Source organism: Eurosta solidaginis, chromosome 4 (genome assembly GCF_040869045.1).
Source record: "Eurosta solidaginis isolate ZX-2024a chromosome 4, ASM4086904v1, whole genome shotgun sequence".
NCBI classification, from domain to species: Eukaryota; Metazoa; Arthropoda; class Insecta; order Diptera; family Tephritidae; genus Eurosta; species Eurosta solidaginis.
The window spans coordinates 218,141,765-218,156,396 of record NC_090322.1 but is presented as its reverse complement, the minus strand read 5'-3'; the positions used below and the strand labels follow the sequence as shown (position 1 = coordinate 218,156,396).

Sequence of the window (14,632 nt, the reverse complement as noted above, 5' to 3'; positions counted from 1 at the left end):
ATGGTACAGGAGCACGTATTTTTGACCAAACTTAATAACTTTTGCGATACAAGATAAGTGTAGAGTTGGTTATAGCGAATCTAATATACATAGTACCTTCCAATCCTATGAAAGAACTTATTAGGTTCTTCCCGCATCATCTTGATCATTAATCTAGTAGCTCCCTTTTAACAGATTTCCACCTTTCAGTAGACATCTGTCCGAAAGCAATGCCCCTATCAAACAGCGCCACAGTCAGTGAATGCTTCGCCACATCACTCACCCACCCGGGAACAGCCGGAGTTTTAGTGTTAACACCCTTTGGCCCCTCCAAGAAAGCCGGAGTCTTAGCGTTACCTCCCGTTGGCTTATATCCTCTCTCTGACTTGCAGCTCTCGAGGTTTTTACTTTCGAGTTAGTTGCTACCTCGCTATTGGGGTCCGTCTGTCTAACAGCTTTAGACTCACTTGTCTCGTCTATGCGGATGGCCTGGCTCGCGGGCCTGGGAGTGGCTTCCTTCTGCCTCATAAAAGCAGGCTTGTCGCTTCGGGCCTCTTCATTCTACCGCTCCAAGCTACCTTCTTCTCGTGCCGGTTGCGGTACCGAGGAATTCTTGTATGTGTAGATATGTTATATACACTTTCTCTTTTTAATTTCTGATAAATTCATTTTATTTTTGTTTTCATTTTATTTACGAATTTATTGTTTCCTTCTTATTTTAATTTCACGCACCCGTCTTGCTTTCGTCCACCATAGGGCACGGCTAATTTGCAGTCCTCAATTAATGCCGAAGATGGCTTAGGTACGGTATCGTTGAGTGCCATTTATGCGGCGCTCGTCGTCTCGTGCATCTTCTTACCCACACTTATAATACGTAAATTAACTGTAAAATGGACGCTGGTCTTCAGTATGCTGTGCTATGCGCCATACATTGCCTTCCAATTGTTCCCAAAGTAAGTATGCCCTCATTAATTAAAATAAAATTATATCCTACCATAAACTTCGTTTTATTTTTCTTCAGATTCTATACATTGGTTCCTGCTGGTATTCTAGTCGGTTTGGGTGCCGCTCCCATGTGGGCATCTAAAGCCACCTATTTAACACAAGTCGGTCAAGTTTATGCGAAGATAACCGAACAAGCCGTTGACGCAATCATTGTGCGATTCTTCGGCTTCTTCTTTTTGGCCTGGCAAACAGCTGAGCTGTGGGGAAATTTGATCTCGAGTTTGGGTAAGTTAAAGGCGTATTTTTTCTGATGAGTTCGTGTTAGAAGAGATAATAGTAACTTGGATGCGATAATAGTAACTTACATCTAAGTAATGTTATAAGGAATATTGCAGACTTTGGAGGAAGAGAGATGATGTCTTAGGGACGCCAACATGAGCTCAATTTAAGTCTTGACGGAATTGACGGCTACCATTCTAATAGCATAGTTTTATCACCATGTATGTTAGTTGTGAAGTTCTTAAAATCTATAAATCGTATACAAACCCAAAACAGTCTTAAAGGTTATTAAAACCTTTCTGTTGAAATCACAACACCTGTAGCAGGTTGATGGGGCTAGTCTCCACCGACTACATCTATTTCCGTTGTGAAACCACAACTCGTGATTTAGGTTACGTTAAGATGATAGGGCGCAGTGAGTTTTACCTCTTCTGGATTAGACAAAGAAGCAAACAAAAGTGGGTCTTGCGGTAAATGACGACAAGACGAAGTATCTACTTGCTGCCATCCAAGAAATAATGGGCGTCACGTCACTGTTGACGGATATAAATTCGAAACTGTGAAGGATTTTGTCTATTTGGGACACAGCATTAACAGCAAAAACAATGTCAGCATAGAAATCAAACGAAGTGCAACTTTTGCAAAAGTAAATTCCTCTCTCGCCGAACAGAAATCACACTATACAAGTCGCTCATCATAATTGGCCTGGTGTATGGCTCGGAGTCATGGATGGTGCTCATGAGTAGATTTTAGATATTTTGGCGGCCATAATTGAATTTCTGAAAGTTGCCACAATTACAAAAAAACACTCCCACACAGGTCCTGATTAAACCCCAACGGGGCCCTAGGCAACCATCAATTTGGGGGGCCTTTTTTCACGTCCGTCCCCTTCTTTTTTCAATTAAAAAATACAAACTTATATCTTTCATAAAAATTTTATTGTCACCATGTAATAATATAAATAAAATTACTATCTACATTTTAAACATGTCGTTTTCTACATTTGTTTTCGGCAAATTCATCAATTATATCATCAATATCGATTTTGTTCAATAAATCTGACTCAGTGCAAAGTATACCTAACATCTCGAGTCGCTCTTGTCGCGTTGTAGCTCCTTCAGCAGCTTTGATTATTCTTAATTGCGAGAAGGATCGTTCGGCAGAACAATTTGTGATCATTAATGTTAAAAAAATCCGAAGAGCTATTTCTGTATTAGGAAATACATCGGCTAATTGATCTTCCATTAGAATCTTATACAAATGACTATGAGTTTTTTTTTGCATCAGTGTATCTGGAGTTCACTTAACTTTGGAATTGTTTCATTTCAATGAAAAAATCTTCCAAATCTCTAGAATAAAAACGAACTACGTTATTTATAGTTTCGAAGAGGTCTCCGTCACTTAGAGAAAAGTTGATGAGAAATGCAAATCTCTCTGAAACTTCCATATACACTATCGCACGTCGTTTGATTTCACTGTGAAGATTCTCGATGATTTGGAGGAAACCTTTTGTCCTAAAATCATCGCGATGCGAAAATTCTACTTCTGGAGCATTCCGTCGTTAGGTTGTTTTTTCTACAACGAGTACGTTTTACGATTTCTGTATAACGTACACCAGGTAATAATTGGTTTTTCCTCGAAATCATTGAACTTTTCACGGAATGAAACTAAACTCTCTTCTAAATAACTGTACAAAAAAGCACACGTTTGCAAATCTGTTTTTTCACTTTGCTATGACTTACTCACTGAACGCATAGCAGTCAAAATAGAGTTGAAGGCCTCTGTTCCAAAAATAACCAAAATTTTTCGAAATAAAAACAACCAGTGTACATTTTGAGATAATTCTTTTTTATTATTCAATATACACTCCTTTCACTTCTATACACTTCTATGCACGCTAATACAATTTGTCAAATGAGTCGGAAATGTCCTTTTTAGGAACCTTGTCTAGTTCGTCGGTCGTCGCCTTTTGAATGCGGTCAATCGAGTTTTATTTATTTGAATAAAATTTCTTTTCAGTTCTGATTATATTTTTTTTTCACTCTCTAGAATTTTATGTTTGTAAGAATATTTTAGAAGTCTTTTTCATTTTTTGGGGGCCCCCTAAAATGGGGGGCCCAGGCAACTGCCTACTTGTTAATGCGGCCCTGCTTCCACAGCTCAAGAATAGACAGGGGAACAACAATTCTACCCTTCCCATCGATTGTATACTTTGCTTTGGAATTTAGCTAGTTTTTTTTAACCTATGTGAAATCGCCTGTTTTAACGTGAATATTTTGAGTTTTAATACAATTGAATTGAGTAATTCTGATGAATTCTGATATATCAGGTAAATATTAATATTTATTAATTGTATTTGTGATTTTTAAAAGTTATAAATGGATAACCTATTTCATTCAGGATGTTAAAAAATTTTTTTTTTTATTTTTGGTCCTGATTTGGTCCATCCAAGTGAAAATTAGTTTTGAACATGGTATTTGGCACAATTAGCTTGCCAACCGAATTAAATTTAGCCGCAGATATTTGCGGTAGAGGGTTTTTATATACCTTTGCTGAAAGTTAATAAAATATAGTTGCATTCGTTTTCAATTCTAAACCATATTTTGGTTAATTTAGGTGTAGCCCAGCTCATCAGGCACGAGAAAAGTAACTCACTCGCTAATATCTCTACAATCAAATGCAAGGACAGAACTCGAAATCTTTAGATGAAAAATTAGATTTATTAGAAAATAATATTCTGTCTTCTCATGCTTATTCAGCCGAAAATATGCAAAAACTGAAGAAAAACTTACCTTATTACAAAATGCAACTTAAGGAAAAGTGGTCAAAGGCAAGAAGGAAGGAAGTTGCTTTTCCAAAAGATAACCAGTCTTGGTTAAATGGAATAATCGAATTTTCAACTGAAACAAATTTTCGTCCTGGCCGTCCAACAAAATCCTTCGAATATTTAAGTGAGCGAAGTAAGCGATAAAAATGGAGGAAGTCCGTTCTATGGTCGATAAGTGCTTTAACGTGGATACCTGCTAATAAAACTCCACTCCAAGGTGTCAAACACGGATCTAACTGCATGATCTATGGCCCAACTATCGGGTCCATGTTGCCTTCCCTCAACACTTCAGTGCATGAATCGTTTGGTACCAATTTGCTTGTAATCGGGCGATTCAGTTACAACTCCTTACCTTGGTAAGGTAGGAGTTCTATCAAGCTCCGGCCATTTTATGGTTAATGGCATCCGGTTGTTGGACAACTCCACCCCGGATTATAATACGTCTCTCTCTGTACACAAGTAATTCGCTGTAACATGTTCTGACTGTCGCAAAAGAATCAGATACATGATACAATAGCACAATTTTAATACAAGTATTGGGGGCATGTGAGCAACCCATCCTGGGTACAAGGAATTTGGAACACAATTTTAGGGATGTGCCACAACCTTTGTATGGCATATGATCCAAAACGCACGTTCACTGTGAACTAACTACAACGACGTAATCTATAAGATCAAAAATGTCTTTTCCCATGAAAAAATACTTCGCCGTGAATATATCTATCGGAAGTCCTGCGCCAAGAAACTGTCATACTCACAAGTACTTAACACACCCACTCGCAAGACACATCATTTTCATTAATCATGGGCACATTTACACTTAAGATACATCTCATTAGCCACAGCTACTAATACGTTCACTCAATATACGTCCGTTCCCTGTGAATAACTACCGATGCCATCTATAAGCCAGAATGTCTTTACCCATACGAATGACTACTATAATTCATCAAACATAGGTACTTACAAACTGCACTGAAGATGCATCTCATTAATCACAGGTACTAGGAGCGTACACCTGATCATACACTTTGGTCCAACGAAGTATCCAAAGAAGAAGCGTGGGCACTAACCCACCCTTACAATTATCCAAAATCTTCCACAACGAGGGACAATGTTGCAACTGAACTTACAGCCAAAGTTCCCAAGTTCAGTTTTCTGCAACATTCTCATCATTATTTTCTAGATTTATACAACTCTAATAAACTCGCCATTGTATAATCTTCCTCTTTATTCATTAGAATATCCGCCGTTTTTCTTCCTTTTATATGCTTCCTTTTTAATCAACTTTGTACAGTTCTGGGATGTAACCAACCATTACTTTGACCTTCCGCAGAAACGTCTTTGAATTACTTGTGAACAGATCAGCACGTATTCGGGCAGTTTACTCCATACAAGAAGTACCATGTGGTAAACTTTTTGCCCACCTCCCACCGAAGAAGACCGCATTACTCCGAAGAGAATACTTTACTGTGAACTCCAACGAAGAAGCGACTGCATAACTTCATTAAGCATGCTTTATTGTCAACTTCCACAGAGGCAATCCTTCGCATTCAGGGTCACCCTCCCAGAACTACGATATAAAACCACAGCCACCACGATGCTCCCACATGGGGCCATCCCAAGACATGTAATGCAATATATTCAGATCACAACTGGCTTTTCCTGCTCCCGTGGTAACCTTTTTTATAAGGACCTTGCCTAGGGTCCCGCAGATGGTACACAGCGTCCATAACTGCTCCCTTTCGAGTAATGACACTCATGGATTGGTTAGCCATGGTATTATGGTCGCCTTTTACGACCGGTATATCTACCGTGGACATATTTTAACCCCTAACCCACAGGGGGGAGTCCGTTCTATGGTAGAAGCTGTACTTATTGTACATGCTGCACAATCCTCTCTGATAGCAAAAGGGCAGAGGGACACCTCGCGAATTCTAAAAGAAATCGCTGAATCACCATCACGCGCCGCCAAAAACAAAAGTGCATACAAAACCTCAAAAAGTTCTAGAAGGGGTTATAGATTGACACCGCATGCAGCATTAGCTATATTTGTAGAAGCAGACTTAACAAGAGAACAGTATTAAGTAATTCGTAATACCAATCCGTCTCTTTATCCCTGTTACGACCGCTTATTAGAAGCTAAAAAGTAATATTACCAAACCCAAATATTGGAAACTAGTTCCTACGCAGAAAAGGACTTGCAAAGCCTCATCGATAAGACAATTAAGCGCTTATCAATGTACTTAGAGGAGTTGCCACTAACTCTTAGCGAGGCCGAAAGACAATCGCTTACAATAAAATGCAAGTGGAGGTGCGATGGTTCCCAGGAAGCTAAATATAAACAAACACATTGAGGATACTTTTGATTCGGATGACAACATCTTCCCTAGCGCTTTTGTGCCCCGCTACAAATCGTCTGTGGAAACGACAACAGAAATATTGTATGGCGCACTCTTCCCCGTCAACGCCTACATTTTGCAGCCCAATAATATTTAGTTTCAACAAAGAAAATGCAGACGTCACGAAAGAAGAAATGAATTTTCATTAAAGAGCTTATTTTCTTCTGAAATCGGGCTGCAAGGAAGTTTATTCATTTTCCGGTATATTTTTAAGTTAACGATGTTTGACGGTAAGGTTCGCAATGCCGCAACAGATACCAATTTAATTTTTTAAACCGGCATTTTTATTGTTGGAAAGGCCTAAAATTCTACTGCATAAAATCAGTTAAAAATTTGCCCTACATAAATAAAGACAGAACTAAGTTATTACAATTATTGCTGTTACACAGTGTAATATCAATTATTTTTTAAATATGACCATTAGTTAGAGTGTTCGAGAAAAAAGTTCTCCAGAAGATTTATGGTCCTTCTGTGATGCCGGCAGCGAGTTTCGAATAATGTATTGTGACGAATATTAGCATCACTAAGTGATACTTACATCACTAATATGATACTAAGTAAATAAAGGCACAACAACAATAAAGTAAGCTGGCACTCTTGTGTACATCAAATCAATCGTCATTTACTCACATACATGCAAGACAACGGAGAGATACGCACAAACACCTGTAGTCAGCAGCCGAAATAGTACTCACATATACACACGCATATGGTTACGAACTACAAGTATACCTGTATATAGCTGGTAACCAAGCATGAAGTTCGAGAAATAACTAGACCTTAGTAGGGGTATGCGAATGACGCAGCGGAGAGTATAAAAGCAACACAAGCTGAGTAGTCAGTAATCAGCTTTGAATAAAGCATGCTATTGGTTGTGAAGTATAAGTGTTATTGTGAAGTTCTCTTAAAGTAGTCTAATAAAGACCATTTTGCATTATTGAATATTGGAGTTATTTATTCAACAGTTTAGCGATTCGAACGTTAGCAGAAGGTTTGGAATAAGAGGAATTTCACTAAATTCGTTACAGTATAATTATGAGCTGTAAATAAAATAAACAAAATAAAAACTCAAAGGCTTCGCTGGCTAGGCCATTTTATGCGAATGGACGTAGAAGTATTACAGTCGGCAAACAATTTGGAAGCAGAGAAGGGGGAAGACCTCCATTGAGTTGGGAGAGGCAGGTTGAGGAAGACTTGACCCCCATTTGTGCTCCCAATTGGCCGTCAGTAATCGCAAAACGGGTATAGCTGGCGTGACTTCTTACGAAACGGCCAAAATCGCTTAGCTGGTTAAGCGCCAGTTAACGGCGATGATGAAAGGATGATTATTATTTCATTTAAGAGTACCATCCTTTATGAACTTAAGTAACTAGAAGCGGCATGTTCATTGCCAGAAAAAGAGATAAATCCACATCGCTTCCTTCTAATACGGGCAACTTCTGATGGGAGTCTATTGGTATGCGCCATAAATGGAACAATGTATCGAGAGGATGACCATAAGTTCTCTTACTGTATATTTATTTAGTGTAACAAGAAACCACATTATTTTCCTCTCTCAAACATGGTCACGCGCACCTTGAGATCTCGGATTTAGCAGTATATTCCTCAATTTTTCTCATAAAATAACCCAGCACAATTACCGATCTTAGCACCTTGGATCGGAATGCCATCAAAGCAGCCACGCTTGCATAAAGTTACTTTAATTCGACCACAATAACGGTACTATCCAGCTGCAATTTAGCTGCTCTTCGCTTGACAGATGCTCCAAGAGTCAGGTAATCGATAAAGCTTGCAAATACTTCGTCTATAGTCCAATGACTAATATTAGACCCGTGCGAAAGTCTTGTCGCAGTATCCCTGACAAGACACACATTTACTTCGTCAGTGTTCTGAGCCTGCGCCCTGAATTCGTTTAGACGATTATTTAAACAAAAAAATTTTATTTATTTTTTTATCCCGTCCTTGGCTTAGGGGCATTATAGCCCAATACTCAGTTAGGACTGCAGTTAACCTTGTACTTCGTATATATCATGGGTCGTCTTCTGTTGAATGAAGACCTCAGACTTCTGTAAGAAATGCGACCTTCCCCCCACTCAGGTCAGAGTTTTGGGTTACTTCTGCAATTTGCACAGGGCTAGCTCGGGCTGGCTCAGCCGACATACTGACTCTCTGAATGCCACGACGGCTTAGAATATCGCTGTTGGAATTAATGAGCCCGGAGCTCTAATAATCTCCTGACTATTTGATAGTACAATTATTTTACTCACACCGCCGTCAAAGCCGTTATATTGTCGGATAATAGATATAAAAGCTACACGAAAATTGGAGTCCCGAATTCGTGAACGAGTTGTCCAACTTGTCGTTCCTTTCCTAGGAAAGATAACCTTCAACGAGAAAATGAACGAATGAAGAATGTTATGCAAAATTTGTCCGTGCCAGTATATACATTCTCCCTAAAGCCCTAATCACCAAATTAATAGCAAAGTAGGCACCTCGTGCTTATCCTTGTATATTTGACATGCAGCTGTTTGTTAGCATGTCAGACTCAAGACACAGACTGTTCCCTACAATTATTTGGCGAACGTGCAAAGCACCGAGTGTCCACCTAACTATATGCTCTATATTTATCCTGCATCTCATTTTAAGTCCAGCTTTGTGCTTATCGAGTATACTATGAACAAAGAGAAGAGAGAAAATCTTTTATATTAATACGAGTTTTAAGAATTCTTGATTATTCTCCAATATTCCGTATATAAAAAAAAGAAAAACGTCACAATTCAAAGTATTCGCGTACTTTACATACAATGTGTTAAAATTGAAATGAACAATCCCGTACTTTGCGCTACTTATATACCTCTAAATTGGATCATCATTATTTTTCTCCCAGGGTCTGAACTTTTCGAGAACAGCCTTCCCGAATAGTTGCTTGTTTACTTCTCGTACTTCTGCCTCGTAATCACTGTAACTAGATGGGCAAATCCCAAACACTTTTACTTTTTTGGATACTCGAGTTTTACACACTGGCAAATAACTTAAGGCCAGAAAAAATACAGGGACATTAAATTTGACCTTTTGACTATCCGACCTGATGATTTTAAAAATCAAGAAAGTTGATAGTAAGTTTTGCAGAACTTCGAAATGTAAAACACGTCGATTTTTACACTTTTTGAAGCGATACATTTGATTTTATTTTTTTTTTACTTTTTTCGATAAAATTTTGAGGCATCGCTGAAAAGCTTTGAAATTTAAACTGAATGTTGTTTTTGAGACGGAGATTCTAAAAGTATGAGCAAAATTGATGTGCCCCTCCTATACTCAAAACTATCATCAATCAAAGTAGCGATACTTTTTTTTTGTCATTCTCAATATTGACAGTTTTTTGCTTAGAGCTTTTTGAGGCAAATGAGTATTGAAATTTGAATTATGCACGATAATAGCCTATCAGGGACTAAAAATACTTAGGGCTTCAAATTCGATGTGCCCCTTTTCAGTTTTGAAGGTAGAGGCAGAAAAGTGGAAGCGCTTGGTTGCGTAAGGAGCATGTTTTTTTTGTGGGCACAGCTGCAATTTTACTTGTATCACTTCATACCCGTTTGTTAATTTTTTCTCTACACCACAGTAGTATACCATCAATTGCCTCATCTTGGAATATTCACGCAAGGAAAGTTATTGATGTTTGTACATGGGAAAAATATACGAAATTTCCGACAAAAATTGGCAATCGTCAAAAAGTGTAGAAAATTTTTTTGTTTTTTTTTTTTAAACCAGGTTTTATTTAAAAGTAAACGAAAAGAACCACAAATTTGGTACAAAAATTAAAAAAAAATTAAAATTTTGTATACTCTTTTTGACGATTGCCAATTTTTGGCGAAAATTTCGTATATTTGCCCCATGTATAAACATCAATAACTTTCCTTGCGTGAATATTCCAAGATGAGGCAATTGATGGTATACTACTGTGGTGTAGAGAAAAAATTAACAAACGGGTATGAAATATTTGACGGTTACCCGGTTTCATATTTTTGCCGATATCTTTAAAACCGGGTTTCGGATATCAACAAAATTTTACCTATATATACCCCACATAGATATGTACATCCTGACAAAATTTCAACACAATCGGTTAAGAAGTGTTTAAATAAGTAAAAAAAATTAAGGTTTTCCGGGTTTATATTTTTATCAATACCGAATCTCGGGTATTAAAACTTGTTTACCTAAACATACTTTGTTCACATATCTATATGTTTTTAAAGTTTTGTTGCAAACTTTGCAGTAAAAAATATTTGGCGGTTATTCGGTTTTATATTTTTACCGATATCTACAAAACCGGGTCTCGTTTATCAAAAAAATTTTACATAACTAACAGTTGCATATATCTCCATATTTTGTTAAAATTTCGATATAATCGGTACAGAAGTGTTGAAATAAATGTATATTTAACATTGCGACCTCAATTTATATATATTTTGCCCAATCTTTTGACTATATCTTTTTGGGGCATTATGTAAGACGAGTAACGGCGATGCACTATAGCTCCAAAAAGATATTTGCATGCTACGATGTTTCAAAAAAAATTTTGTTCTCCAAAAAAACCAAAGTTTGGCGGATTTCCCCATATACATACATGTGTGTGAATCTTGTCGTTTCAAGCTGCCCAGCAAAAAAAATTTACTTTATATAAGGCTTATTTCAAATGACGAAAAGGCTTATGGCATCAGGCCTTAATTCTATAAAAAAGATTACCTTATTTTTCTGTACTTATGTCATCCGGCCTAGGGCGGCCACCGTGGTGTGATGGTAGCGTGCTCCGCCTACCACACGGTATGCCCTGGGTTCACACCCCGGGAAAGCAACATAAAAATTTTAGAAATTAGGTTTTTCAATTAGAAGAAAATTTTTCTAAGGGGGGTCGCCCCTCGGCAATGTTTGGCAAGCGCTCCGAGTGTATTTCTGCCATGAAAAGCTCTCAGTGAAAACTCATCTACCTTGCAGATGCCGTTCGGAGTCGACATAAAACATGTAGGTCCCGTCCGGCCAATTAGTAGGGAAAATCAAGAGGAGCACGACGCAAATTGGAAGAGAAGCTCGGCTTTAGATCTCTTCGGAGGTTATCGCGCCTTACATTTATTTATTTTATTTTAATAACAAATAACCATGTAGCTGATATTAAAAATGCGAAAATAATATACAAAGAAAGGAGTATACAGATAAACGTTAGAAAGCCAACGGATTATGCAAACAAGGAATAAAACAATAAACAAATAAAAATAAAATAAAACAAGTAGGGAAGGCTAAGTTCGGGTGTAACCGAACAGTACATACTCAGCTGAGAGCTTTGGAGACAAAATAAGGGAAAATCACCATTTAGGAAAATGAACCTAGGGTAACCCTGGAATGTGTTTGTATGACATGGGTATCAAATGGAAGGTATTAAAGAGTATTTTAAAAGGGAGTGAGCCATAGTTCTGTAGGTAGACGCCGTCTCGGGATATCCGCATATCGGCATAAAGGTGGACCAGGGGTGACTCTAGAATGTGTTTGTACGTTATGGGTATCAAATGAAAGGTGGTAATGAGTATTTTATAGTTCTATAGGTGGACGCCTTTTCGAGGTATCGCCCTAAATGTGGTACAGGGGTGACTCTAGAATCTCTTTGTACGATATGGGTATCAAATGAAAGGTGTTAATGAGTATTTTAAAAGGGAGTGGGCCTTAGTTCTATAGGTGGACGCCTTTTCGAGATATCGCCATAAAGGTGGATCAGGGGTGACTCTAGAATCTCTTTGTACGATGTGGGTATCAAATGAAAGGTGGTAATGAGTATTTCAAAAGGGAGTGATCCTTAGTTCTATAGGTGGACGCCTTTTCGACATATCGCCATAAAGGCGGACCAGGGGTGACTCTAGAATGTGTTTGTACTTTATGGGTATCAAATTAAAGGATTAATGAGGGTTTTAAAAGGGAGTGGCCCTTAGTTGTATATGTGAAGGCGTTTTCGAGATATGGACCAGGGTGACCCAGAACATCATCTGTCGGGTACCGGTAATTTATTTATATACCACGAACAGTATTCCTGCCAAGATTCCAAGGGCTTTTGATTTCGCCCTGCAGAACTTTTTCATTTTCTTCTACTTAATATGGTAGGTGTCACATCCATTTTACTAAGTTCTTTCTAAAGTTATGTTTTGCGTCAATAAACCAATCCAATTACGATGTTTCATCGCTTTTTTCATATCTGATATAGAATTATGGCATTTTTTTCATTTTTCGTAATTTTCGACATCGAAAAAGTGGGCGAAGTCACAGTCCGATTTCGGTCATTTTTTATACCAAGATAAAGTGAGTTCAGATAAGTACGTGAACTAAGTTTAGTAAAGATATATCGATTTTTATCCAAGTTATCTTGTTAACGGCCGAGCGGAAGGACAGACGGTCGACTGTGTAGAAAAACTGGGCGTGGATTAACCGATTTCGCACATTTTCACAGAAAACAGTTATCGTCATAGAATCTATGCACCTACCAAATTTCACAAGGATTAGAAAATTTTTGTTCGACTTATCGCATTAAAACTATTCTAGACGAATTAAATGAAAAAGGGCGGAGCCACGCCCATTTTGAAATTTTCTTTTATTTTTGTATTTTGTTGCCCCACATCATTACTGGAGTTCAATGTTGGCATAATTTACTTATATACTGTAAAGATATTAAAGTTTTTGTTAAAATTAGACTTAAAAAAATGTTTTTTTAAGTGGGCGCGTTCGTCATCCGATTTTGCAAATTTTTATTTAGCACACATATAGTAATAGGAGTAACGGTTCTGCGAAAGTTCATCATTATATCTTCAACGACTGCCAAATTACAGCTTGCAAAACTTTTAAATTACCTTCTTTTAAAAATGGGCGGTGCCACGCCCATTATCCAAAATTTTACTAATTTTCTATTCTGCGTCATAAGGTCAACCAACCTACCAAGTTTCATCGCTTTATCCGTCTTTGGTAATGAATTATCTCACTGTTTCGGTTTTTCGAAATTTTTGATATCGATTTCATTCATTTTAAATAGCGATCTGAGATGGGTGCGCAGGAACTTACATACCAAATTTCATTAAGATGCCTCAAAATTTACTCAAGTTATCGTGTTTACGGACAGACGGACGGACGGACATGGCTAAATGAATTTCTTTTTTCGCCCAGATCGTTTTGATATATAGAAGTCTATATCTATCTCGATTAGTTTATGCCGTTACGGGGTACCGTTATGCGAACAAAATTAATATACTCTGTGAGCTGTACTCAGTTGAGTATAAAAAGAAGACACACACAAAATAGCCTTTTATGTTTATAGTTTTAGTTGATCATGTCAAGTGTACCACTAACGATGTTATCGACAGTGTTTGTTTTTAAGTATTTTTTCTTTAAAATTATTTGTATTTATTTATGTAAGAATCAACCATTTTCAGTGTAAGTACATGTAAATATTTTCCTATTGTGGTGATTGATAATTAATGTTGCTTTTGTAATTTTTTTCTCAAATAAAAATCACAGCCTCGCCCCAGAAGATGCTAAGAAAATCTTAGCGAAACGTTGGGCTGCAAGGTGGAAAAAATTTTGTTTTATTCGCACCCCACATAAACTAGATCAGACGAGCTTTTTATTAATTAAAAAAATTATATGAATTAAACTGATCGGTAACAAATAATTAGATAAGGAGTATTTCTTATAGAACTAAGGCCTGATTCCATAAGTCTTTTGGACATATGAAATAAGCCTTATATAAGTTCAAATTTTTTGCTGGATTGTTGCGTACGTTGTTGTTGTTTTTGCGCAGCATTTACTAACTAGCGGCATAGTGATGTAGGGAACCGGCGACTGCCACAATATCGAAAAGATTCCCTTTTTTTAAGCTTCTAGACACAAATTTTTGAAAATCCCTCTATGCTTAGGAACGCTCTCACAGAATTCCCCCCCCCCCCCTCCCACACCCTCCCCTTACTTAATAGACAGCTTCGGCTTAGCTCGGAGATTTTCATTTCTTATTACTTTTTCTACGTCGACTGTGCAAGAATCATTTGCATAACTTTCTCTCTAATACTTACTTTCATATGATTGTAGAATATGTGGTATACTCATTAACAAGTGTTTTAGAACTCATCAGATTTGTAGCGCATATGTATTTACTATATGTTTAGCAAAAATTTAT

General features: G+C 37.5%; 1 protein-coding gene across 4 annotated transcripts in view; it reads left to right on the top strand.

Moving 5' to 3' along the window:
* LOC137250978 (UNC93-like protein) overlaps positions 1-14,632 on the top strand; it is a 284,617-nt gene that overhangs the window by 260,322 nt on the left and 9,663 nt on the right. For all 4 annotated transcript variants that reach the window (XM_067784783.1, XM_067784784.1, XM_067784785.1 and 1 more), the window contains 2 exons: positions 736-932; positions 1,001-1,209. In XM_067784783.1, the coding sequence (XP_067640884.1) occupies positions 736-932; positions 1,001-1,209 (406 nt within the window). The remainder of the gene's footprint in view (positions 1-735; positions 933-1,000; positions 1,210-14,632) is intronic.